At 45.5% G+C, this 27,135-nt stretch overlaps 2 protein-coding genes across 6 annotated transcripts in view; both read left to right on the forward strand.

The window, feature by feature from the left end:
* Nucleotides 1-27,135, forward strand: part of GHR (growth hormone receptor) — a 1,047,683-nt gene that overhangs the window by 241,294 nt on the left and 779,254 nt on the right. The window lies entirely within an intron of this gene.
* On the forward strand, nt 2,916-5,793 carry LOC147726470 (uncharacterized). The gene is made up of 2 exons (XM_086963470.1): nt 2,916-3,054; nt 4,844-5,793. Exons 1-2 carry the CDS (start codon nt 2,916-2,918, stop codon nt 5,239-5,241), a joined length of 537 nt encoding a protein of 178 aa, XP_086819596.1. The 3' UTR covers nt 5,242-5,793.

The raw sequence follows: 27,135 nt of genomic DNA on the forward strand, positions 1-27,135 counted from the left end.
GGACCCAGTGGCAGGACAGCAGGCGTGAGATCGAGGGGGGAGCAGGTGACGCGCCGGGAGATATTCAGCCCGGAGGAAGTGGGCGCGCTGGTCTACTTCGTCCAGCGCCGCCTGCCCAGGACCATCGCGGGAGGCGGCAGGATCGCGGCCGGCGGCTATAACATGCGGGAGCGCCGGAAGCGGTGGGAGAAGGTGTGCTGGGCCATATCCCACCTCTACGGGGTCCAGCGCACCTACAGCCAGGTCACCCATCGCTGGACGGACCTCCTGGACCGCGAGCGCGACCTGCTGGACCAGCTCGGCTTGGAGATCCCCGGCCTTGGTGAGTAGTAGTAGCCATTGGCATTTAATCACTCACTACTATGATGTTTTCTCCTGCTCTGTGTTGTTGTATTGCAAATATTTGTTTTTTACATGGAGCAAGCCAATAATGCCGCTGATGACGATTACATTGTAGTTAAATTATATTTCAAAATCTTCTGTGCATTTCAGGTGCACTGCTCTCCTTCTCAGTGGGGTTGCTACTATGCTTATTTGTTTTCTATTTCGTGGTCTCATTGGCCTGAGTAACTATTATGTATGAGTGTACTTAACAGAACTGCGTAATGCTAGACACTAGGGGGCAGATTACATTTACAAGCCCCTTGCGCCACGTTTACGTTGCCTTGCGTGACGCAACAGCGGCGTAAACGTGCCGCATCCCTGCAAGTCATTTACAGCATGACGCATCTAGGGAGATGCGTCACGTTATAAAGCCATGGGCCTGCACCACAATGGGTGCGTTCCTAGTACGCAGGGTGGGCGGTCCAGCGGCTGTGCGCCTCGCAAAATTGCCTGCGTGAAATCTACAAGATTTAACGCAGGCACTTCTGCGACGCTGCTACGTCAATTCAATTCCTTATGTCTGCTCGAAGCAGGCGAAAGGACTGACACAGCATGTAAAGTATTGGGTGGCCCTGAGCATTACTGGAGTTGCATTGCGTTGGCGACGTGACTCCAGCGATGCGCCGCTCTTACGTGACGAGATGCGTCACGCAAGTGCCTACCCTTGCGCCAGGGCGCGCCGCATTGTAAATGAGGCACATCTGCCGTGTCGCAAGGGTAGTTTTGCGTGACGCATTTGATCTGGCGCATCTCTGGAGATGCGCCAGAACGCGTAAGTAAGTATGCCCCTAAGGGGCAGAATTGCAATTACCGTCGCATCCCTGCAAAGTAGCAGGGATGCGCCATTAATTGTGCGGCCCGCTACCACCACCAAACATGGTGCGCCGTATTTGCAATGCGGCTCCCCATGGGCCCAAAACGTCACCGAAGCTTTACTGCTGGAGTTGCGTCGCAACGATGGCGCAGCTCCATCAATGCTCTGGGGTACCCTATCTCCCCAATGCTGGGTCAAGCCGTACGTCTGCTTCAAGCAGGTGCAGGGTTTGTGTGACGCATCATTGTCCTAAAGGTGACTGATTGATATTTTGTAGATTTCCCTCAGCCACTATTAGGATGTGTTCCAGCGCAGGAATGCCCTCCCTTGCGCCGGAACGCCCCCTGATGGCGCAGGGCTTTATAACGGGATGCATCTCCCAAATGCGTCACGTTGTTATAATATTATACGCCGCACCATGGCGCCCTTTTTTGTTTAGCTGCTGCGTCACAAAAGTCACGCAAGAACGGCGCAAAAGAGCCGCAAGGGCTTAAATCTGCCCCTTCCTTTGTAACCCTGACAATAAGAAAAATAGTGGCGGTGGATTGATAGTTTGACTATTTAAATGACTGGTAATGTAGCAGGCAACTGTTAGTGTTGTCACTGATCTGACTGAAATCACAATGGAGTTTGTCTGTCACTTTGCGTCTTGCCTGCGGACTGCTGCCTGCCAGTCCTAGGTGAACGTTTCAGTACTTTGTTTAGTGAGTTACGTGACTTTCGAAGTCACAGGTCCGCAAATAAATAAAAAGTAACCATAATCAATATAATTTCGCGGAAATATTTTGTTATTGTTCTTTTGAAATGTTTGATTTGGTTGACATTGACAAGCAACAATCATCCATGTTTTCTGTTCTTTCTTTCATGTTGTACGTCGTCAGCTCCCCCCAGGGGCGAGAGGAGGACACAGGAGCAGCAGGCGGCGGATGCTGTTCATCAACAGGGCCAGGATCGGGCAGGCGAGGGCTCCTCTGCTGGCCCCAGTAAGTTTTCATTTTAGACTAGTACCTATTTTTCCTAGCGTTCCTCATTTGAATTTTTTCAAAATTGTCTTTGCTCTTCTTGTAGACTGTATCTAAATTCTTATCCTGCCTCTACTATGACTCCCTGTGGTATTACTAGATTATTCTTATTAGTCTGTCTGTGTAGCTAACTAAGATTGCACGGTTGGCGAAACTCCCATGATTCTAGTCAGCAATAGCTCTATCAACTTAGTGCAGTCCTCTGGGATTGTCCATAATGTCTTTTGAAGTGTTCTATCTGGACTCATGCTTGCAAAAATTGCAAAACCTTTCGTTCAGTCACTCTAGTCTGGAGGACCAAAAAACACAGATTGTATTTAAATTTAAAAGCTTTATTAAATGTAAACACATTTATTAAAATGAAGTCATAATAAAACTAAACGTTTAACTGATAATGGAAAAGTGGTTAGTGCTGACGATTAATTGAAGACATTTCTTGTGGTCGAGCCGAGCTCTCACCTGGTTTCAACTTGATCTTGTTGTTAGAAGTCCATCTTCTGTCTGTGTGGAGAAAAATGGTGCGTGTTAAAAAATCAGCCTTCATCAGTTGTGCCAAAAAGTGCAGCAAGACAACCTTCCCTGGAAAAAGGGACATTTTTTTTAACTTTAACGTAGACAGTCACAAATTACATTGTTTTCACATGTCTTCATTCCTAGACCAAATACTAGTGAGTGCTTTATTCTAAGATTCTTAAATGTACTTTGTAGGTGGAACATCTGGTGGCGGGGCCTGTGTGGTGGTGGTGCTCGACACGGAGGCGGAGGGCAATTCATCATCAGGGGAGGAGGCGGCGGCGGCGGCTGTGAGAGTTGAGACGGTGGTGGCGGCCAGAGGTAAGCTCTTATATATTCCTTACTTATTGAGATTGAAGACTAGCTGGGAAGGCAAGAATATGAGATGCATGGCTGGGTGAATGATGAAGCAATGATGGGTGGAAGGACAACAGCCTGGGTGGGTGACACAGAAACTGTATGTGTCCATATACCTGGATCATGCTACTATCTGACTCTTAGATAGCATATGTGTATCTAGAGCAGGGGTACTCATAGTACGGCCCGCGGGCCGGTGGTGGCCCGGCAAGCCTTCCTTGGCGGTGCGCAGACCTTGCAGACAATCACTGCTCCCCCGGCCCCCACAGAGCAGAGGCTTTTTTGTATTTCACCTGTTAGCGCCCCTGCATCTCCACTCTGACAATCACTGCTCCCCCGGCCCCCACAGAGCAGAGTGGAGATGCAAGGCCACAAAGAGGTGAAATAGAACAAAGCCTCTGCTCTGTGGGGCCGGGCAAGCAGTGATTGTCAGGGTGGAGAAGCAGGGGCGCTAAAACAAACAAAGCCTCAATAATATGTTAATGGTCTTTTAAAGACCTGTTAAGTACTTTGGTGTTGTTGTCTGTGTGTGCGCGTTGAGGAAGCGGTCTCAACCCGGGCTGAAGGCTGACACAGATAGACACACACACAGTGAGATGACAGAGGGAGAGGGAGGGCAGGAGGGAGAGAGAGATGGAGGGAGGGCAGGAGGGACAGCAGGAGGGAGAGAGATGTATGTAAATGCTGGGTCTGGTGGCTCAGTGGATGAGGGCATCTGCTGCAGGGACCTGTGTGCAACCTCATGGTCACAAGTTATCGTTTTGCTTTAGCCCCGCCCCCTCTGACTCCGCCCCCACCAGTGCGGCCCTCGGCCACAAACTACACTGTAAATGTAGCCCCTGAGAGAAAGTTTGTGAGTACCCATGATCTAGAGAGAGTAGATGGTCAGTGGATGAACTAAGTGTAACTTTGAAGAGCATGTAACACTGCACCCGCACGTCCGTTCCAGTGTAGGAAAGGCAAGGAAAAGAACTTTTAATTTTGTCCAAATACTACCATAAGTAGTAGCAGTAGTTTGTATTGCAAGCACTGCATAGATCCGGTTATTATGGTGGCCACTCCCTACCTCTCTTAATAAGTTTAGTAGTACTCAGTCATTCATGTGTGGATGTATCACTGCCTGTCACTCAATAAAAAGCAAAGCACCTAAAGTCATCCCATATGTAAGCAAAAACATCCCATGTGAAGTGATAGATAATCAGATTATTTATCTTCTTCAATTTTCCATTTCTAGTACTCATTTCCACTGTAGGGTGAAAGTTAAATTAATTAAGCAGTAGCCCTTGAGTTGTAACAGAGTATTCTCAGTGCCACCCGTAATAGAAAAGTAAGAGATTCACCACCTGCATGTACTGGACGGGTACAGTAACGCAACGGCAACGCAAGTCTAGGTCACTCCTCATGGCGTGCGTCTCTTTTTCTCGGGTGCAAGTTTACCGCGCTGGCATTATGCCGGCTTGCAGAAAATAACGTACCAATTTTCCAAAACAAGAGACAAGAAGAAGAATAAGACTGGTGTACTTTCATAGTCGACTCCAATGGAAGTCCACAGTGCTCATAGAATTTGTTCCTTAAACTCCCACTAATGTTAGAGCAAGGATGAAGAAGTGTGAGGTTAGATAGATACTGGCCTCAATAGTTATGTAATGCGCTTGCAAGTTGCTAGTTGTACTGCAGCACACATTTCTGCTGAATGATTGAGTTAATCTTAAAGAGCATTGGTTACAGACTATGTCTTTCTTTCTTCATATAGGTTCTCCTTCCAAACGAACAAGGAGGAAGGAGCTGGCTAGAGCGGCCCGGCAACGGAGAATCGAGGCCACTGTTGCGGAATATCGGCGGCTGGTGGCCCTGGAGGACGAGGAAAGTGTGCGGTCGACAACAACGACAACGTCGTCCTCCGTGGCCTCACCGGCTGCCACCGTGACCCAGCACAGTGGTCCACCGAGACTGAGCCGGGCTGCCAAAGGCAAACGCCACCGCCGAGCAGCAAGGCCAACAGCTGCTTCTCACAGGCCTTGCACCTGCAAGGCAGTGAAGGCACGCCTGCGCCGCACTACCCTGATGGTGTCCCGCCTTCAGCAGGAGCTCGCCTTGCTCCGCGAGGAGCATGATGCCCTGGCCCAAAAAGTTAACAGCATCCACCCATAGTGTCCCTTGCCCCTTTTTTAGAGACTTTTGGGGGGTGGGAATTGGGAGTTGGGTTTTTGGGGACTTTTGAAGGACAATCGTTGGGGTTAGGGAGGGTCTTGCGGGAGATTATTTTGTTAGGGATATAAATATACTTTTTCAAACTTTATCTGAGCATACCTGTTTTTTACTGCTTGCCTGGTGGGTGGGGGTTTAACGTTGACTGTTTTCCTGAAAGTTTAGTTCCATTTTCTTCCTTTAAGTGTAAATGCCCAAATGTTTTCAACACTAAGTGCCTCTCACAGACTAAGTGAAGTGAATCCAAGAGTCCTAGGACTTTAGTAGTACTACCTTCAGGCTCTCGTCTCTCGTACTAATACTCCATTATACCCCCAAACCACCAAACGCTTATCTTACCTGTAATTTGTGTTTGAAAGTAGGGCTAGGCCCAGGGCTGGCTCCACGGGAAACACCGAATAACGTTGGCAATCTTGGTCGGATAAAATTTCCTCATAGCGGTGGTAGTAGTGGTGTGACACAGTGGCAGTTGCATGCCTATGAAAAAAAAGAAAATGAAATCTGGTTTGTCCTCCTGAGCAATTCAACGGTACAACTGAGAATATAGCAGGTGACAGAAGTACAGTAGAGCAGTGCCACATTGTAGCCTAACAAATGGTAAAGTATAACTACTAATTCGGTTGAAGTTCTTTCACATTAGCAATGGTTCTTTGTCAAGCAGAGTAAGAATATATCATCGACAACTGTGGAAAGAAAGAATGCGACAGTACAGGGCCTGTGTGGAATTATTGATAACTATATTCAACATAAGGTCTCTGTAGCCAGATACCCGAGAGCCTTGCTGGTCACTATAAATCCATTCACAACAACACTCAATGGGGTTGGTCTGGAAGGTGTCACGTTTACTCCCCGTGATCCAGTCGATGCAAATATGGTTCCACCTCCAAATGTCACCAACACCCAGAAGTGTAAACACAGGGTGTTCGAGGCATTAGGCGAGGGAGAAAAATAACAAACTAAAATAAAAAATGTGGGATGGGTAAAGGTAGGGTCAGCAGGGAAAGGATACCTGTAAGAGAAGACAAGACAGGCATCAGTGAAGTGATGTCCTAACATACAAGGGTACTCTCATATAGTCTCACTAAATAGTCTGCAAGTCTCCCGCCTACTCATGGGAAATGTAGTTTCATAGTACGGTAGGCGCTTAGGGGCTGCGTAACCTGACAGAAGGTATAGTAGATAGAAAAGGAGAAATTGCTTTTTTTCTAGGTGTCCCCTCACTCACCAGGGTTGCCCCTTGGTGACATGCTTCATCATTGGGGCCATCCCAGTCCTCTACGGCCTGGGGCGTGCTGCGACTTGCGAATTACGTAGGAGCACTTACAAATGACTATGTGTGGTGCAGATAGTGGAGTGGACTAAGTGATGTGTTAAGGGATCAATGTAGAAGCCGAGAGAGAGCAAAGAAATGCAGTCACAGTCAGAGAAAAAGGCAAGGGATACTGTATCTATGTGGTTGTAGTGGTCCTGTTGGAAGTGGTAAGTAAGTTGCCCGCAGAAAAAAAATCCTCCTATTAGCGGCACTCCTCCATTGCAGCCGACGCTTCGTCCACCGATGTTGGTCACCAGAAGACACCCTGTCCACTGCCTGCCTGATGCTGAATTGTGGCTCGCTACTGTGAAGCCTGACTCCATCCTTTTTTCCCCATTGCAGAGACTGAAACCCGGCCTGTAATTATTCAACGAAAAACAGGAAGTGATATAATATTACAACACCACTGATAAATAAATATAAGGTATGTAGGCTGTGGAGTGCAAAAAGTCACAATTTGTTTTTCCTAGTAGACAGACAGTACAATGTTTTTGAAAGTGCGTACTCTGAGTCACCTTTTGAAGGATAAGTAAGTATGGGCAAATTAATGTAGCGGATCTTGCCCCTCAAGCTAGGTGTACTGTAAACTGTGTTTTAGAACAAAAATAGATCTTCCTAGCAGTGCTCCCACCCAAAAAACGAGGCCTAGCAGAAAACTGGAGACAAAACTTACTTTGAAAGTAAAAGTAGGCCGAAGTACCCTAATTACCCATTACCCCCCGTGGATTGTATTCAAACCACTTGCAAGCAACCAAGCAAAAGTAGCCATAGCCAGCATCGCTCCAAGACTCGAAATCCCCCCCACTCAAACACATGCAATAGAAATACTGCTAACCCTAACGAACCCTAAGTTAAGAATAGTGGCAAAGGCTTTCTTTAACTATGCCAAATCCCCCCTTTCCCACCATGGATTTTGTTCAAATGACTTGCAACCAAAATTACACATTCTCACGAGTGCTCTAAGACCCCAGAACTCAGTTTGAAAAATCTAGAACACCCCGATACACATGCAATCCTGCTGCTAGGGCTAACCCTAACGAACCCTAAGTTACAAAAAGTGCCAAAACTAAAGGCTTTTCCGCGCGGATTTTGTCCCAACCACTTCTACCCGGTATTAGACCTTCCCAGGAATGCCCCAAGACCCGGCAACCCACCCGCCAAGAAGCATAACACCCCCAAACAGGCCAAAAGCAAAATCTCATACTTGCAATATTTCTGGGCCTTCGGTCCAAACGCGCTGCGTAGCTAGGCCATAAGTCGGGGTTGGCACGACGGATTTCCTGAAAAGCAAATGCAATCAAGATTAGAGTGTCCCAGCAGTGCTCCCAGACCACGAAACTCACCCGCAAACAGACGGAACCCCCCCCTAAGAGCACCTCAAAGGCAAGCAAGTCATCAAAAACACAAAAAAAATTCCGCCTGGGATTTGGTCCAAAACACTTTTATCCGGTATTAGAGCTTCCCAGCAATGGCCCCAGAGCCGTCAACCCAGGAGAAAACGAGTAGAAGACCCCCAAACAGCCAAAGAGCAAAAGTACAAAAATGGGGACTTAGTCACTTTTTCACAAATTTCCCAAATCACTCCGCGCGCGCTCTGCAGCTAGGCCCTAAGTCCCCTCAGCCACCATGGATTTGCTTCAAACCTCTTGCAAAGTAAAGTATATATAGCCAGCAGTGCTCCCACACCACGAAACTCACCCGCAAACACCAGGAAGCCCCCCAAACAGGCCCCCGAAAACGCTACATAGAGCAAAATGTCAGAAATAGCCCAAAAAAAAATCGGCCTGGATTTTGTCCCAACCACTTCTACCCGGTATTAGACCTTCCCAGGAATGCCCCAAGACCCGGCAACCCACCCGCCAAGAAGCATAACACCCCCAAACAGGCCAAAAGCAAAATCTCATACTTGCAATATTTCTGGGCCTTCGGTCCAAACGCGCTGCGTAGCTAGGCCATAAGTCGGGGTTGGCACGACGGATTTCCTGAAAAGCAAATGCAATCAAGATTAGATTGTCCCAGCAGTGCTCCCAGACCACGAAACTCACCCACAAACACCAGGAAGCCCCCCAAACAGGCCCCCGAAAACGCTACATAGAGCAAAATGTCAGAAATAGCCCAAAAAAAAAATCGGCCTGGATTTTGTCCCAACCACTTCTACCCGGTATTAGACCTTCCCAGGAATGCCCCAAGACCCGGCAACCCACCCGCCAAGAAGCATAACACCCCCAAACAGGCCAAAAGCAAAATCTCATACTTGCAATATTTCTGGGCCTTCGGTCCAAACGCGCTGCGTAGCTAGGCCATAAGTCGGGGTTGGCACGACGGATTTCCTGAAAAGCAAATGCAATCAAGATTAGAGTGTCCCAGCAGTGCTCCCAGACCATGAAACTCACCCACAAACAGACGGAACCCCCCCTAAGAGCACCTCAAAGGCAAGCAAGTCATCAAAAACACAAAAAAAATTCCGCCTCGGATTTGGCACAAACCACTTTTAGTGCTTCCCAGCAATGGCCCCAGACCCGTCAACTCACCTGCAAAGAGGTAGAACAACACCCCCACAAGTGCTGAGTCTTTCTTCATTGGGCGTAAACCAGCCCTCTGCTTTGATGGAAATAGGAGTCTGGAGGAGGAGGATAGAGGAGCATGTTCTTCTGAACTTGTGAACCTGAGGAATGCAGACTGCGGCACCTTCAAATAAATTAGCAAACAAGTGAAGACAGTTCTGCTGATGGGCTTGTCTTTGTGATAATCTGATTAAAGTTTGAATTATATTAACTGTGCACAACAAAGAAAGACAGACACACAGGAATAAAAGTGAATAAGGATGAAAAAGAAAGTTATTGATTCGTTGTCTCATTTTCAGGGCTCGAAGTCGGAATCACGGTCCAGGAATAAGAATAAGGCTTCGTCATCATACTCTGCGAATTCAGCCCGGGTGAGGTCAGTGCCACCTGACAGAGTAGAAATTCCCTCATCTATGGTGCTGGCCACCTCCTCTTCATCCGGCACGCTCTCTCGTACTCTTATATCTGGTGGTATGAGGTGCTGATTCATCTTGATCATTGTTAACCTCTCCACATTTTTGGGCGAGAGGCGGCTCCGTTTGGGAGTTACAATCCCACCAGCCGCACTGAAAACCCGTTCAGAAGACACACTTGCGAGTGGGCAAGACAAGTAGTTTAAAGCCAGGTTGGTGAGCTGTGGCCACAATTCTTTTTTCCCATGCCAATACGCCAATGGGTCAGAATTAACATAGACCTCTGTGGAGTCATTCAGATAGTCCTTCACCATCGACTCAAGGTCCTCCTCCAAGGTTCCTCCACTTTGCGTAGCTCTTGCTGTGCCTCTGGCCTTTTGAGAACCAAACCCACGCAGAGCTAGCCAATCCTCTTCAGCCTCCAATGTTTCTGCTGTCTTTCGTGCAGATGATGCGGTTGCCGGTGTCTTTAACGGCTGAGAGGTCACTTGTGCCACAGCCACAGGTGCAGAAGTGGATTGTTTTGACTGGGGATGGCCTGCTGATGTACTGCCATTTCCTTCAATTTCCAGCCGTTCTGTTTCAAACTTCTTGGCTGACAAGGCTAGCCAACGTTTGTACTTTGTAACATCTTCATCAGCAAAAGGAAAGAATGCTCTGCCTGCCAGCGCCTTTTTGTAGCGTGGATCCAGAATAGTAGCACAAATGTAATGCTGTTCTGAGTGGATCTTTTGAAGACGTTCATCACCTTGTAGGAGCTCTAATAATTGCTCAGCCAGAAGCAAAGAAGAGCCTTTCTTTTTGTCATCTTTTCGAAACACAGAACACACCTCCTTCAGTTGGTCCTCCAGCATGTACAACAATGGGATAGCTTTTCCCAAATTAGAGTCCTCCTTGCTGACTGCACGCGTGAAGACCTCAAAAGGACGAAGCATGCGTGTTAGGCTTTCAACTATGTTCCATTGCGGCCCACCCATCCTCAGCTCCTCTATACCCTCTTTCAAGAAATATTGATCGAGTTGCGTATACTGCTCATACAGACGCTCAAGCATGTAGAAGGTTGAGTTCCAACGTGTTACCACCTCCTGGATGAGTGCTTTCACTGGCATTTGACATTGATATAGCATGCTCCTCAGCTGCTTGCGGGCCTTAAAAGAATGCCTGAAATGCTTGCAAATTTTTCGGCAGTTCTCCAATACACTGTACGCTGCACTGAGTTTATTACCCAAGAATTTTTGGACAACCAGGTTTATACAGTGCGCCAAACACGGCACTCTGAAATAGTAACCGTCCCTCATGGCCTTAACTATATTGGAGCCATTGTCCGTGGAAACATAACCAACCTTGCGTTTTAGTGGGGACAGACAGTTAAGGACCTTTGTGTTAAAGACATCCAAAATGTTTTCTGCTGTGTGACGTTTCTCCAAACCAAACATGGCTAGTGTTGCATGTTTCCGAGCACCTTTAAAAACAATGTTAGTGTCAACACCTGAGTTTAGCTTTGCTTTAGCCCCTGAAAAAGAGACCCAGTGTGCAGTGATGCACATGTAATCAGCGCCTGCGCCACTGGTCCACATGTCTGTTGTCAGATGTATAGTGTGAACAGCACTCTTCTGCAAAGCTGCCCCAATCGCCTTCAGAACATCTTCATGTAGTGCTGGAACCGCAACTCGGGCAAAATAGAACCGGCTAGAAACCTTCCATTTAGGGCAGAGCACTGTCACTAATTCTAGAAAACCAACCCCTTCGACAAAAGAAAAAGGGAGAAGGTCCAGAGCTAGCATTTTAGCCAGCTTAGTGTTATACAGACGGGTCATTGGGTGGTTGCGTTCATATTGCGCTTCTGTAAACAACATCTTTTTAATGTTGCCCTGGACCAATGATTTACGGGATGATGATCTCTTCGACCCAGTTACGCTCGCTGATGAACTTTTCCGCATTGATGTCTCACTCTCTCCCACACTCTTAGTGTGGCTCCCATGGGGTGTGCTGCTGACATGGGAACTGGGTGTAAGTGAAGTGTTTGGATCGTCTTCTTCTACCTCCTCGTCATCAGCAGATGACAAATCAACGTTTTCATTACGTGCAATTCCGGCTTTCTTGACCGCCTCTAGGTGCGGAAACCATTCGACAGGGTGCCTTCTCTCAAGATGACCTCTCTGGCCTCCGGTACCATAGTTAGAACCAAGCTTACCACGACTATATCGAAGCTTACAAAGGCTACAAATGGCTATGTTTTCCTTTTTTGGGCAAACACTAAAGAAGTCCCAAACTGGAGACTTGAAATGTCTTCGGGGGCCGCCGCCGGAGGAGGCGTCGATACTGGTGGTGGTGGTCCTGCTGCTAATGACAGATGAAGTGGAGGATGTGGATTGCCGAACTTCAGTACGTTTTGCACTTTCACCACCACGAATTGAGGTCGAGGACGAGGTGGGTACCTTCTTGCGAGGAAGAAATATGGAAGCGGTAGGTTTTGGTGTACTACTTAACTCCAAATCTAATGATTCCATTTCCATTGCCTCCTCGCCGACATCATCATCACGCTCAGCAGCTTCTCGGGATAGGGTCAAAATGTCTCTTTGCTGCATGCCCGGTGGGGCTGCAGTGACCTTTGTGATGACTGCCTCGTCGTCATCGTGAGAGGCTTCATCACCAGCAGTATCTGTCACTTCTTGTTGAGCCTCATCACACTCCATAGGTTTGAGTTTTTGGACGACCTTCCTTTTACGCTTAGGTACCGGTGGCAGATCATGGTGTGCCTCTGCCTCACTGTCAGACCGCAGTTGTCGTGGTTCCCAAGACAGATCACTTGCATCAGAACGAGGTGGGCTTGAAGAAGATGTAGACACCCCCCTTGATCTTTTCCTTGCTAGGGATGTGGAAGACAATGAATGATCATCAGGAGGAGTGGCTTCCAATGATACCTCAGCTTCATTGTCGATTTCCAAATGTGCCCCTACTTCGGGAGGAACAACTATTGTGGGCACTTGTGAACGTCCATGCACCTTTGCTTGCGCATCTCCTTTTGCTGCCTCTCCTTCCACATGTACTTGGGCGTGTACTTGCACATGGTGTTGTTGTTGCGGCTGTGGTTGTTCAACACTTGTCAGATGAGTTACAACAACCTGTGTTGATTCAGGGACATTGCTGCTACTTTCTTGCGATGAGCCAACATCACTGGTCGATGGTGATTGGAGAAGTACACTGACTGCCTCTGAAGCACTCAAGGGCTTTGACTTAAGTTGGCGTGGTGGTGGAGGCACTGAACCCAATGGAGCAGGGGTGCTGCTCTCAGGTTGGTCCCCAGCAGATCCTGCTGCTGCAGGCGTACTTTTTTTTTTGCTCCCAAAAAAAGTGGTGGGTGGCACACCAGCCTCCTTGGTAACTTGCTTCTTCTGCTCCTTACTAGCAACTTTCTTGCTAGAGGAGCTACGGAGACCTTTCTTTGGGGCCATCTTCTTCAGAGCAGGTCAGACAGCAGGCCGCAGTTGCACGAATTGTAGAGTTGTCTGAGGCCAGACGTGACGTCGCGTGACGTTATGCTGCACACACACACCGCTGCAGGACTTCTTCCTGGCACTGGTGGTTCTCTTGAGTCTTGTGCACCTAAAAAAAATGGAAGACAGAGGAACATCAGTTCAGTTATAGAGCACAAAAAAATCGAAAAACACTGCAAAATCAGCACAATCCCAATACATCCATGCCCTCCATAATGTTTAAATTCAAGACAACCCACAGAAAGACTAGGCCCATGCAAGACTCACTACCCCTGGGCATAAATAAAGGTTGAAAAGTAGGCAAAATGGTTGGAGGCCTAACAACAAAGCCTGCATTCAAAATGGCCACTTGCCTGCCAAGCACATGGCCAGTGCCTGTAGCTGCACTCAAAATGGCCACCAGCCACATGGCATGTCCCTCCCCATGAACACCCCCAAAAATCGAAAAACACTGCAAAATCAGCACAATCCCATTCCATCCATGATGTTTAAATTCAAGACAGCCCACAGAAAGACTAGGCCCCATGTACCACTCACTACCCCTGGTCAAGGCCCCAACAACAGGTCAAAAATCGAAAAACACAAAATTGTACAAAAAAAAAAATCGAAAAACACAGAAAAATCAGCACAATCCCAATTCATCTATGGCCTCCATGATGTTTAAATTCAAGACAACCCACAGAAATACTAGGCCCATGCAAGACTCACTACCCCTGGCATAAATAAAGGTTGAAAAGTAGGCAAAATGGTTGGAGGCCTAACAACAAAGCCTGCATTCAAAATGGCCACTTGCCTGCCAGCACATGGCAAGTGCCTGTAGCTGCACTCAAAATGGCCACCAGCCACATGGCATGTCCCTCCCCATGAACACCCCCAAAAATCGAAAAACACTGCAAAATCAGCACAATCCCATTCCATCCATGATGTTTAAATTCAAGACAGCCCACAGAAAGACTAGGCCCCATGTACCACTCACTACCCCTGGTCAAGGCCCCAACAACAGGTCAAAAATCGAAAAACACAAAATTTTACAAAAAAAAAAATCGAAAAACACAGAAAAATCAGCACAATCCCAATTCATCTATGGCCTCCATGATGTTTAAATTCAAGACAACCCACAGAAATACTAGGCCCATGCAAGACTCACTACCCCTGGCATAAATAAAGGTTGAAAAGTAGGCAAAATGGTTGGAGGCCTAACAACAAAGCCTGCATTCAAAATGGCCACTTGCCTGCCAGCACATGGCAAGTGCCTGTAGCTGCACTCAAAATGGCCACCAGCCACATGGCATGTCCCTCCCCATGAACACCCCCAAAAATCGAAAAACACTGCAAAATCAGCACAATCCCATTCCATCCATGATGTTTAAATTCAAGACAGCCCACAGAAAGACTAGGCCCCATGTACCACTCACTACCCCTGGTCAAGGCCCCAACAACAGGTCAAAAATCGAAAAACACAAAATTTTACAAAAAAAAAAATCGAAAAACACAGAAAAATCAGCACAATCCCAATTCATCTATGGCCTCCATGATGTTTAAATTCAAGACAACCCTCAGAAATACTAGGCCCATGCAAGACTCACTACCCCTGGCATAAATAAAGGTTGAAAAGTAGGCAAAATGGTTGGAGGCCTAACAACAAAGCCTGCATTCAAAATGGCCACTTGCCTGCCAGCACATGGCAAGTGCCTGTAGCTGCACTCAAAATGGCCACCAGCCACATGGCATGTCCCTCCCCATGAACACCCCCAAAAATCGAAAAACACTGCAAAATCAGCACAATCCCATTCCATCCATGATGTTTAAATTCAAGACAGCCCACAGAAAGACTAGGCCCCATGCACCACTCACTACCCCTGGTCAAGGCCCCAACAACAGGTCAAAAATCGAAAAACACAAAATTTTACAAAAAAAAAAATTCGAAAAACACAGAAAAATCAGCACAATCCCAATTCATCTATGGCCTCCATGATGTTTAAATTCAAGACAACCCACAGAAAGAATCAGTCCACCCACCACTGAGTACCCCTGGGAAAAGGCCCCAAAACAGCCCAAAAATCGAAAATCCCAAAATTTTAGTTGCAGCAACTGTAATGCCCCAAACAAACTTACTTGTAAAATTTCTAATCCAACAGTGATCCAAAGAAAGTCAAAAAGGCCTCAAATCCAAAGATCCAGCAGCATCCACAAAAGGTAATCCTTCCAGGTCCACATCCGAATGAAAAGTGACCAGGAGATGGACAAAGCACTGGGAGGAGCCTGCTGAACAGGAACAGGAAGTTGAAGACTATGGGGCACTTCCTTCCTCCCACCCCCCTGCCCTCCTCCCCAAAATGGACTCCTCGCTAAAAAAGTGCAGGCAAATGTCAAACTAAGGAGTTATTCACATAAAAATCATCATTTCTAGAAGGTTTATGCTGCTTGCTGGTGGATTTCTTGTGCAGAATTGCAAATTTATATTTTCGCGCGCCGCATCTCAAATCTCGCAATTTGCGAAGTACCGCGAGACGTGATCTCGCCGTACTCGCGTTGACAAACTCTCGCTGGCAAGCCGCGATGACGTAATCGCGCTCGCCAATTCCCGCGGGATCACACAGCAAGATCCAAAATGGCGCAGCACTCGCAAACTATCGAAAAAAACAACTCGGCAAACGATGATAAACGCCGCGCGCCGCAAAAATTGTATCACCAACGCCGCGCGCCGCCAAAAAAATCCGCTGCGTGCGAATTTGCGGATTTTGCGGGAAATCCGCAAATCTCGCGGATTGCGGATTTCCCGAAAATCCGCAAAATCCGCGAGCGGAACGGATTTTCCGCCCACGCTTACTCCCTACTATCCCCCCTTGTTCCCCTACCCTTCCACCTGCCTGTGTAAAGCGCTCTGTTATCTGCAAAGATCTTGTTCGCACTATATAAAACTCTCAAAATAAAATAAATAAATAAAAATCATCACATTTAAAAAAAAAACTACTGCATTAGTAAACGTACATTTCATACTTGTCACATGTATCTAAATAATCAATGAGGGGAATACCTAGAAGGGAATAACAAGATCATTATAACCCGAGGGCAACCCTATTTTTTCAAGAATGTTCAGTTGTGTGAGTTCTGCCTTTTGACAGGCAGAGGGGGTCCACCCACCGTATTACTGGTTCTGGTCTCAATTTTGCAGAAAGATCACTGTTCTTTGGGTAGGGGTTGGCCCAATAATTAATGTAATGACACGAGGACAGCAGCTATTGTGCTCACCCAGAATTCAATAGTTTGCATAGAGGTCATAATCCTAGAAAAACAGATTTCTGCATTCATGTTGTCATGGCATGTGCCAGTCCCACACATATTATCAAGTCAATGGCATGTGCACATTTATGCATGCATACATATGTACATACATGCATGCGTACATATATGGGCACAAACATGCTTATCCTTGCACAAACGTAGATTGGCACAGATGCACACACAAATACACATGCAGACGTTATGAGCAACTCATGTTTCATAGCATACCATCATGACTAGTTGCCTGCTCAAGATTCACATATATATTCTCTGTGGCAAAAAAGTCACTTTATTAGGGAATTTAAACATGCAGTAGGACAGGGGAAGTGTTTATCAATATCTTCAATGGTAACAAGGGCAAGAATGAGATGTAACGTGGTTGCCATAGAGAGGAACCAGGAGGAGACAGGGTCACTTGAAACCATTCTCATGATCAAGCAAGCTAGGCTTGGCACATCCATAGAAACAGTTCATTGCATGCATTGAGCAATGTGCTCTATTGGCAAGAGATCTGACAGGTATTTGATATATACTTCCCTGAGTTGCCCATTGCTGATAACCCGCTGCTGCACCCACCGATGAACAGACTGGTGAAATTTAACTGTTGATCGCCTAGTGAAGCTGGCAGTTCCTTTCCTTGGAACAGTTACGCAATCTTGGCATGACCAATACATCAGAAGTATTCGCCTATTACAGACTACAAAAGGCTATCCCTCTGAATGGAGAACTTTGTCCAGTTGACACAAATGTTCCTGACACCCATGCGAGAGGCTAGATCTCAAATTTAAATAAATTATATAGGGAATGTATGCCACCTCCAGACCAAAGCCTTAGAACCCTCTGGGAAGCTGACCTGCGCATGACTATCTCACCTAGCATATGGATGCACTGCTGCGAGCAGATGCAATTCATGTCAATGAATTGCAGACACAAGCTCATACACTTCCACTTTCTGCTCAGATTATATTACACACCCACGTTGTTGCATGATACAGATCCTTCACGTTCCTCCAACTGTTCTAGGTGTTTGACTGGCCCAGCGGATTTTTAACATCTAGCCTTCAACTGCCCACATATACTTGACTTTTTGGGCAGAAGTGGTACCGATAATGGATGCGAGAATTTTCATTAGTGCGGCCTGCATATCCTTGGCGTTCTATTTGGGTTACGTTCCGTACACCCTGCGTGCACCCAGGTGACTGGTAGCCCTTTTAATATTACTCGCTAAACACAGAGTGGCCACCTCCAAGTTGCATGATTGACTGAAAGATGTTATATTTAGTCATTACAATTCTGACAACTATTGTGCACTACTGCCTCAGCCTTGCTATCGTTTTTGTGTCTGCTCAACTGTTATGACTCGCATTTACTGCAAATAATGTTCTCACTTTTCATGTTTGTATTTTTTATACTACAAAACAACAAATAGAAGTTGAATTAAATACGTTATGGTGGGGTTGCCTCTTTGTTACTTTTCCTGGAACTCTCGACAACATTTGACACTCTGAGGGAATGAGGGTTTTTCGGGTTGATGGTCCTGCGTTATTAGACAATACTATTCTGAGAATCAGAATTCGTTCCCCCTTGGAGTGCCACAGGGATCCATCTTTCCTCCCATTGTTTAGCACATTGAGCTGCAGGGAGCACTGGTGGATGGATAATTGTACCTACAGATGCTGTCTGTATAGCACAACAAGCACAAGGGCTCATGAACTGGCAGCATTGAGCATTGAGAGCCTGATTGTCAGCAGTGCTTGATATTGAATTCAGCAAAAACTGAGTTCCTCTTTAGACACAAAAACATTTTCAATCTTCTGGTTCATTCATAGATGACGGCCGAGTTAGGAGGTTACACCATCTGTGTTGGCCACCCAGGTGAAATCACTGGACTGAAATTAGATCTTCACATAAAGGTTGTGGTACAGTTGGATTTTTGAGATTGATTTCTAGGTTTTGAATTTAAAATTTTGTTTGCCTTTTATTTCTTATTAGTTTTCTTATTGTGTATTTTTTTGCTCATTGTGTACATTGTTCTCTGAGAGTTTTAGGCCTTAAAAAATGGATAATAAAAAAGTCTGAAAATGTCTTTATGATTATCACAGAGACTAGTATCTGATTGCTGGGTAGTATTCGACTCGGAAGCATGGTGTAATTTATTTACCCACCGCCACTATGCTACTGAGTGAAATTCTACACAGAAATCACAGCAAAGGTACTATTCTCTCACTGATAAAAACTATTGAACATTGGGTTGTGTTACTATGTTTTTTGATTACAGGCTCAGACTCCTTCCCAGCTGGTGGTGAGATAAGATAAAGTAGCATTTCCTCTTATTGTTTTTTAATTTGAAGTGGGCTTTGGTACTGTCTTGTCTCGGTTAGTGTTTCTTTCTCTTCTTCGTGTAACATAATCTCTGGATTGTTTAGGTCACACTGAACAGTCTGCTCACTACTGACATTAAAATTCAAGATACACGAAATCGGTCAGCATAGACAAGATAAGAGTACATTACACAAAACACGTTTTAAAACATGATATAAGAGCAGCATTCAGAGCTATACATGTACAGCACTTTAATTACAGAAATGTTTTCCTCACATTGAGCAGAAATGTGATTACTTTAGCTGGTGGAAGAGCAATGCTGGCATTCTCCTAGATCATTTCATTTGGTTATATTTATGTATTTAAATCGCACACACAGGCTAAAAAATTAAAGCTCCGAGTACGTATATTTAGCGAATTGCTAGTACAGAATACACATGCAATAACACGTTAACGTTAAACATAATCAAAATATGAGCAGTTAAAAATATGTATGGCAGCAGAAGTTGCTTTAGAAGTTTAATGCCACATAGTTCTTTCTATCAACGCTTAAAGCTACCAATCACGGTGAGGGGGTTCGGTCTAGAAGGTAAAACATTCACCAAACCCAGTTAGCTCCACTTGATAACTCTTCTAGGACAAGGAGAGTCTGCCCGCTACCGTGAACTTAGCATCGAAAATTGCTTTATTGAGAAGTATAAATGGTAGTTTATTGAGGAGTATAAATGCAAAGTAGACTTACAATATTGTTCGCTAGATGAATGTGACCTTCTTTATCTTGATGATGAGCTATGGGAAAACCTTTTATAAAAAATAGATTTGCTCTGAGTGAGAACTGAGGCTCAAAGGGTCCCAGGGCAATTGGAAGTCACTTGGGCCAAGTGTGACAATTTTGATCTTTCGACTCTGGTGTCCTTGCCCCCCCCGTATTTTGACCCTCAAATTAAGGATGACGTCAATTACTTTCTGGGTAGCCATGCAGAACAGTCCAAAGCTGACTTGGAGGCGCTCTGAGCTGCAAATTCAGAGCTCAGCCACACATCAAATAACACTCAATAAATCAATGTCCAGTCAGTTCATCTCTATTTGAAAAGAAAATGTACTTTAATATATGCTAAACTAAATGCTGTGTACAGAATTAACGTAGTAAAATTAACCCCTTAAATGTAGGCTAGCCCCCATAGGTCTGAAGCACCTTTAACGGTTTGTGCACCAGGAGACATGAACACCTAAAACAACTATACCACTTATATGCATATAGCAAATATTAACAAGATAATCAGCTATCAAAAGTCAGGTTTACTAGCTTTGTCCTACCTCCTGGATCATTATTGTACACAGATTTTTGGGCAAGACTGTGGACAGGACAAAGGTTCTCAAATCAATGGGTTACCCACAGAGGCACTAGACAGGGGGGGCTCTGTTACCTACATTGTTTGCCTTGGCTATGGCATCTCTAGCTTTCATGCCACGACCCTGGAGTCCAGATTGAGGGATAATGCTCAACAATCATTGGCACATTGTATCCCTATCTGTGGATAGCCCACTTTTATATTGACATGAGAGGACCCTTATCTTGAACAGAGTGATGGTCTTTCTAGACGAGTTTGACATGATTCTGGGATGAAGAATAAACTGGTGAAAATCTAGCCTCATTTGGCTTCGTCTACTGGTGGATGTAGAGTGGTTGAATGTAAGTCTGAAACCGTGAACTATTTGGGCAATTAGATTTACCTCACAGGTGAACATCTTATGATTGGTCATTTAGGTAAAGTGGTCACTTCTATGTGGCATCAGTTCATTCTGGAAGAGGGTTCCACTGTCCCTAATGGGAAGGGGGCTATAGCTAAAATGCTCGCATAGTCAGATTGCTGTACTTCTTCATGGCCCTGCTGGTGTTCTTTAGCAGGACCTTATTTTGAGACCTACAGAGTGTATTGACAGGATTGATTTGAGGCACAGACTGGGCAGCAGTGGCTATCTATACATCACTATGACTCACTAGTGTGTGAAAATTGTGGCCTCACCTTACAAGTCTATTCCGTAGCTTTGCCCACAATAATCCAGAGAGAGATGCAGTACAGGCTGCAATACTCATCAGCACAATAATAATCAAGCCTCCCAGCCAACCACCCTTTGCACTCAATTTATTGATTCGATTTTAGAGAGACTGTGCAGCTGTGAGGTATCGGGCAAGGTACTGGGGCATCGAGGCAGTCCGATGCCACGGACGCCGCGGGAGAAGGTTCTAAAACCAAGAACCGAGCTAGAGCAGCGGCGTGTGCAGCACCTGAACTAGGAGGGGGGCCGAGAAGGGATCTGCCTCTGCCCCGACCGCCCGGTCTGAAACAAGCTTGTGAGGCAGCAATATGCGGCTGCAGCTCGGCGACGCCCAGTGATACCTAGCTCCGTACAAGTGTCGGAAAAAGAAATTTAGGGCATAACCCTGAACACCTAGCTGTAAGGATCTGCAGCCTTAAGATAGCAGCGAAAGTATCAGGGAGCCTTTGGATTTGGCTGTGTCTGGGGGAGAGCTGAAAGGGAGTGAGCTGATCAAGGAGCGCCAAGTTTGCATTGACTATATTGTGACTCAATTGCCTACCTGTTAGCTTTGACGGGGATTTCATTCAACGAACACGCTCTTCACCTGACCCCCGCATCAGCCCTGCTGTCCTCCCCGCTGAGACCGTCCCGCTGGTGGCAACACCGGTCGTCCCGGAACTACAAGTTTCAGCATCCTCGGCGTCACATTCAAGCGCCAGGTGGCGCTCAAAAAGACGCGGAGCCTCCCGCAGCGCTCGTTCGAGAACCGAAGAGGACGGGCCGGGACCCCCCTCCTACCTGTGACTTCTGATAAGGTTAGTGTTTGCTAAAATCCACAGTAGGCATTATCCCAACACTCGTCTTTAACATAGACCTTCAAAAAATTACAGTGACTGTGAGGATATAAAGATGGCTCATGGTGGAGGGGGAAAGGGAAAGAACCCATTAATGAGTGACTCTGTCGCAGGCACTCTGGACCAGTTTTTAATAAGGGCAACCTCTGTATTGGCTCATACAATTGCATTAACTGAGCGGAGGCTTTCTTTGGAGCCAGGACAATCTAAACGTTCGTCCTTGGGAGGGCTCATGTGTGTAAGGTACCCGGAGAGTCTCGTGGAAAGGACTACTGAAACGCTGGCACGGGGGGAATCACCGATCAGTTCCTGCATGCATTAATAACCAAACTTACGCTTACTCTTACCGAGGAGCACTCGGTTTACAATAAATGCATGGTGACAGAAAAAATTGTTTCTGATGGCTCCATTCGCTCAGGATTTTTGACAAGGTCATTATGCAGTGCTAATTCAAAAACTACGACCTGTGTGTCGGAACTAGCAGTAAAGAGAAAATGGGTTGGGGGCACACAAAGAAAGAAGAATGCAAAAACCTACAAACCTAATCCGATTGGTTTGCCCCAGTCCCCTACTTTGTTGTCCTCCCCTGGGAGAAGGTCTTTTCATACTTCCGCAAGTTCACGATTGATAAATTCAGATGGGGTTTTAATTCCCCAAGAAGATGAGGTTTTCTGGAACAAACTGGGTGCGTTAACTATCTCCTCATTGACTCCTCTTACTGAAAGATTACAGCTTATTGAAGACAAACTGTCACACCTTGATTCACTTCTTTTACAAGATCATCGAACAAGGGACAGTCCTTTGGGGCCACAAGGGGGTCTTCAGGACTTATCTGAGAGTGCTTCGTGTAATGCCCGGACTATTACCCGACAGCCAAGTGTGGGTCAGAGTTTGCCTTCTACTCTTGTTACCGGGCCTGCTGTGGGTGGTATCATTGTGAATGCTGAGAACACACAAAATGGGGGGGTTTCTCTGATTATGCCTGTGAGTGCAGAGCCTCGCTCCCATGGGGGAGCGTGCGTACTTAATCAACTGCATGATGCTAAGGGCCCTGACGACTGTTCGCCTCATCTTACCCCTTGTGTAGGGACCCTTTCTTTACCGTGTATCAATTTACCTCCCGCATCGACCCCATTTGTGGTTGTACTGGTTAAAGTTCCGGTGTTGGAACAGGGAGTTGGTGAGACATATACTGAGCTAAAAAACAAATTTACCCACTGGTTAAATATGAATAAGCCTTTACCAGCATAGATGTATAGTGAAATACTATTTGCTCGAAGAGTAAGCTGTGTGGGAAAACGCAGGAAATGTTTCGAATGTGATTGCATTGTAATCAATTTCAGGGACAGGAGGGTGGTGGACCATATTTGTAACTGGTATACTGGGAGTGAGGGCACTCGTATTCAGTCACTACCTTTAGCCTTCTTTTACCCTCACCAACAAATACATTCGCAACAAGGGAAAAGTGTAAGATCATAGGAAATGTGGTCCACCCCAACCCAAAAGGGTTGTTCAAATTTTGAGCTTAACACCTTCAACTCCTTTAATGGCTTAATACCAGCATCCCTCACTGTTAGTAACAGGTTCAGTGTTTTAGACCAGTTGGATTGACTCACCCACAGACAGGACCCCCGACCAGAGGGTCTGTTTTTGAGGATTACAGACCGATTATGAGATTTCCCACCTTTCGGTCGAAGAGCAGATTTTCACAATAAGGAGGGGTGTGGAGAACCCCTTGAGGTGAGTGTGGGGGAAGGGCAGAATAAGAGTTCCATTATGGCTGGTCAAGAGGGGGCTGGTACCTCTGTTCCTATCCTGGGATCTATTGCTATTGCTGGCCCTCAGCGAGCCAATGAGTTGCAGAGTGTACAGGGTGGTGAAGTATGTGATCTAGAACCAACAACGTCTATTGCCCCCCCAGATTTAGTAAAGGCTGTGGGGAATGGAGAGGAAATAGGCTTGTTTGGTGTAGTTGGGCCCACTACTATGAATTGTAACATTTAAGTTGGAACATAGCAGGTTTACAAGCGAAGAAGGAGGATCCCAGATGGCTAGAGTTGATTAAAATCTATGATATACTGGGTTTTCAAGAAACTTGGGACATGGAGGGTGACTTTTGGGTTGATGGGTTTAAATCCTATTGTATGCCTGCACAGCACTCTACCTCTGGTAGAGCCAAAGGTGGCCTTGTACTGCTGTTTTCCCTCGCTCTCATGGACCCCCAACTGTTTAGCAATTGAATATGTGGCCCACAATTCATTTAAACTGCTGGTGGTTAATTTTTATAATTCAGCAGATTGCCGTATGGAAAATGAACATTTGTTCAATTTGAGAGGGTTTTTAGAATATTATCGTAAGAGTCAAATCACTAACCACCCGATTATTATTATGGGAGATTTTAATATTCATCTTTGCAATCAGAATTGCCAGGGGGTCAATGATGCCATTGGTTTAGCAAGGTACACTCCGATACACTTTAAACATACACGTCCTGGGGGTTGCCTGAAGAGCGTTTGCAAGAAATGGACCTCCATGAACCAATTGATACTGTATTATCAAAAAGGACCCCTACTTTTACAGCCAGAGGGTGTTACACCGTTATTGATTTTATGTTTATGTCTTTTTCTCTTTTATCAAAGGTTGTTTCTTATGACACTAGATGGTCTTGCCATAGTGACCGCAACCCAGTTATACTCGAATTAGATAAAAGCTGTGGGTTGAAAAGGAATATAGGTTTACAGAGAGAGGAAATTAGTTTGAAACCTACAGATAAAGGTAGGCGGGTAAAATGGGCAAAAGTATTACCTGAATATTTCTTTCAAGAATTAGCTACAAAGGTAGAAGACAAGATGGGAATATGCCTGAATGGGTCGAATGAGGACTCAGCAGTTTTGGGGGCTTTTGAAAGTATTTGCACTCAGGTAGCTACGGACCTGACTTGTCCTGACAGACCAGGCCAATCTATGGGAGAAAGGTGGATCGACAGTAATTGCTCCAGCGCACATCGCAACTTGATGATTGCATTAAAAAGGTCCCCACAAGATAAAAACCGAATAGGAGCACTAGGAAAGGTGTATAAATTAGCACTTAATACCAGGAAAACTGAAATAAAAAAGAGGCCTGGGAAGCTTAAACCTCGGTGGAAGTGCTTAAAGATAGCAGTAGATTCTAGGCCATTGTGAATAAGCCATTCTCTCGGGTGTAGACAACACTCCACTCAAATGTAATATCACAGAGGGACAATGGCTCTCTCATTTTGAGGCCATTTATGAGACACCTGAATGCGTGGAACAGGAGTTTGTACACGCTATGAGAGGGGCTTCCACTGCCTTGTCATTTTCCGAGTAGAGTGTAGAACTGGCCATCAGAAATATGACTAGTAATAAGGCTCCAGGCCCGATGGAGTCCCAGCGGACTTGTATAAGCTGTACCCCTCATTCTGGGCTAAAATTCTAACCAATGTTTTTAATGTCTGTGCTAGACAAAGTTTTCCTTCTTCATGGTCTTTGTCCATTATTGTTCCTATTTTTAAAAAAGGCTAGAGAGGGGATCCTAAATGCTATAGACCCATCTCCCTAATTGATTCGGTACTCACAGTTTTAGGGAGAGTGATTTTGGGCAAATTGACGGAGTGGCTAGATGAAAACCATGTTGTGTCTAATATTCAGTATGGTTATAGAAGCTGTAAGGGGACTCAAGATCAGTGCCTTAATCTATCCTTATTAGAAGGGAAATATACCCTAGCTAAAGAAGGGCAATTACAGCTGGCATTTATGGATCTATCGTCCGCTTTTGATCTGGTTAACAGGTCAAAATTGTGGCAAATCTTATCTGAGATGGGGATAGAATCCAGCTTGGTCTCCTTCCTAGCAGATCTGCACCAGGATCTTACTGCTAGGATAAGGATTGATCAAGCAGGCAATTGCACGAGACACTTTAAGTCAGGTCGGGGAGTAAGGCAAGGCTGTGTTTTAGCCCCACTGCTTTTTACCCTTTATTTTAATAACTTAGGTAAAGTTTTAGATTTGGCTAGTTTGGATGTCCCGCTAATAGGTCATGATCGTTGCTCAGTACTTCTGTACGCCGACAATGCTGTTTTACTAGCACGTACATCGGTCGGCTTACAGAAGCTTTTAGATGCTTTTTGGGCTTTTTATGAATTCTTTGGACCTTAGGGTAAACACTGCTAAATCTCATGTAATGACCCTAGGTAGGAAAAAAAGAATTCTAGAACTTTGTATTGTGAAGGCATAGAATTGACCAGGGTGCCCGTGTTTACATACCTAGGGGTCCTGTTTGCTGAAAGAGGGACCTGGTCCGCACAACATAAGTCAAGATAAATGCGATGACTAGAGCAATTGCGGCAGTGAATGGCTTTGCACAGCGGTTAGGGGCAAAACCGGTAGAGGCTATTTTAAACATATACAAATCCAAGTGTACAGCAATAGCTATGTATGGTTCATTAATTTGGGGCTATAGGCCGATGGAGGGGCTACAGAGAGTGGAGAACAAGTTTCTCCGCAATCTATTGTCGGTCCCCCAATCCACTCCAACTTTTGCGGTACACCAAGAATTAGGGATGAGCTACATAATGGATAAACTGAAGTTAGCCCCAGTAATTTGCTGGTTAAAAATGTGGCTTAATTTACAACTTGACCTTAACCATAGTATTATTAGGGATTATATCTCTTTGGATGGAGGTAACAAAATTACTTGGTTGTATTACATTAAGAATCTGTTAGCTTATGTGGGCTGTCAAGACCTTTTTGACCACCTTGACAAGATTGTGAGTGCTGACCTGGTGCGGGTCAGAACACAGCTTCTAAATGTGTGGTCAAACAAGCGAGAAGAGCTGGAGTTAAGAAAACCGTCCGTTAGAGCACATTATCTTTTAAAGACAGTACCTAAGATGGAACCATATTTGATGTCTGTAAATAGGCCATTCCATTGTTTACTTTTAACCAGGTTTTGGTTTAATCTTATACATTCCTTTCTAGGTAATTCACAAGGGTGGTGTAAACAAAATGAGCTAGTGCCTTGTACCTGTGATAATTTTTCAGTGCACAATACCATGCATTTCACCATGTTTTGTGCACACTATAATGATATCAGAAGGGAGTTTTTATTCCCTGTTTTAAAGAGAAAGGGATTTATCCAGGTTAAACCGGCTCTAATGTACCTCCAACTCTTAAATGAGCCCTGTGAATTTTTTTATATAGCAAGTCTTTTTGTAGCAGCTGTGAGACTCAGGAACCGTCGTAATTGATTGCCTTTTAGACTTCTTAACGGATATATTTATGTTTTTAAATCATGTAGTGTATATTTCTGTATTATATGAATTTTATGGAATACTCGGGCTATATGTATTTTTTAGGGGCCTATATTTGTATGTTCTGTACTTTTATGGTTTTTATTTAACCGAATAAAGTGATTTGACTGACTGACTGACCGCTTGCACTGTGCAAGATCCGGTTTGCACTGATTGCACAGTGCGGACAAGCATCCGGCACTGTGCAATCAGTGTGAACAGCATTTTGCACAGTACAC

Source organism: Lissotriton vulgaris, chromosome 3_1 (assembly GCF_964263255.1).
Source record: "Lissotriton vulgaris chromosome 3_1, aLisVul1.2, whole genome shotgun sequence".
In the NCBI taxonomy this organism is placed as follows: Eukaryota; Metazoa; Chordata; class Amphibia; order Caudata; family Salamandridae; genus Lissotriton; species Lissotriton vulgaris.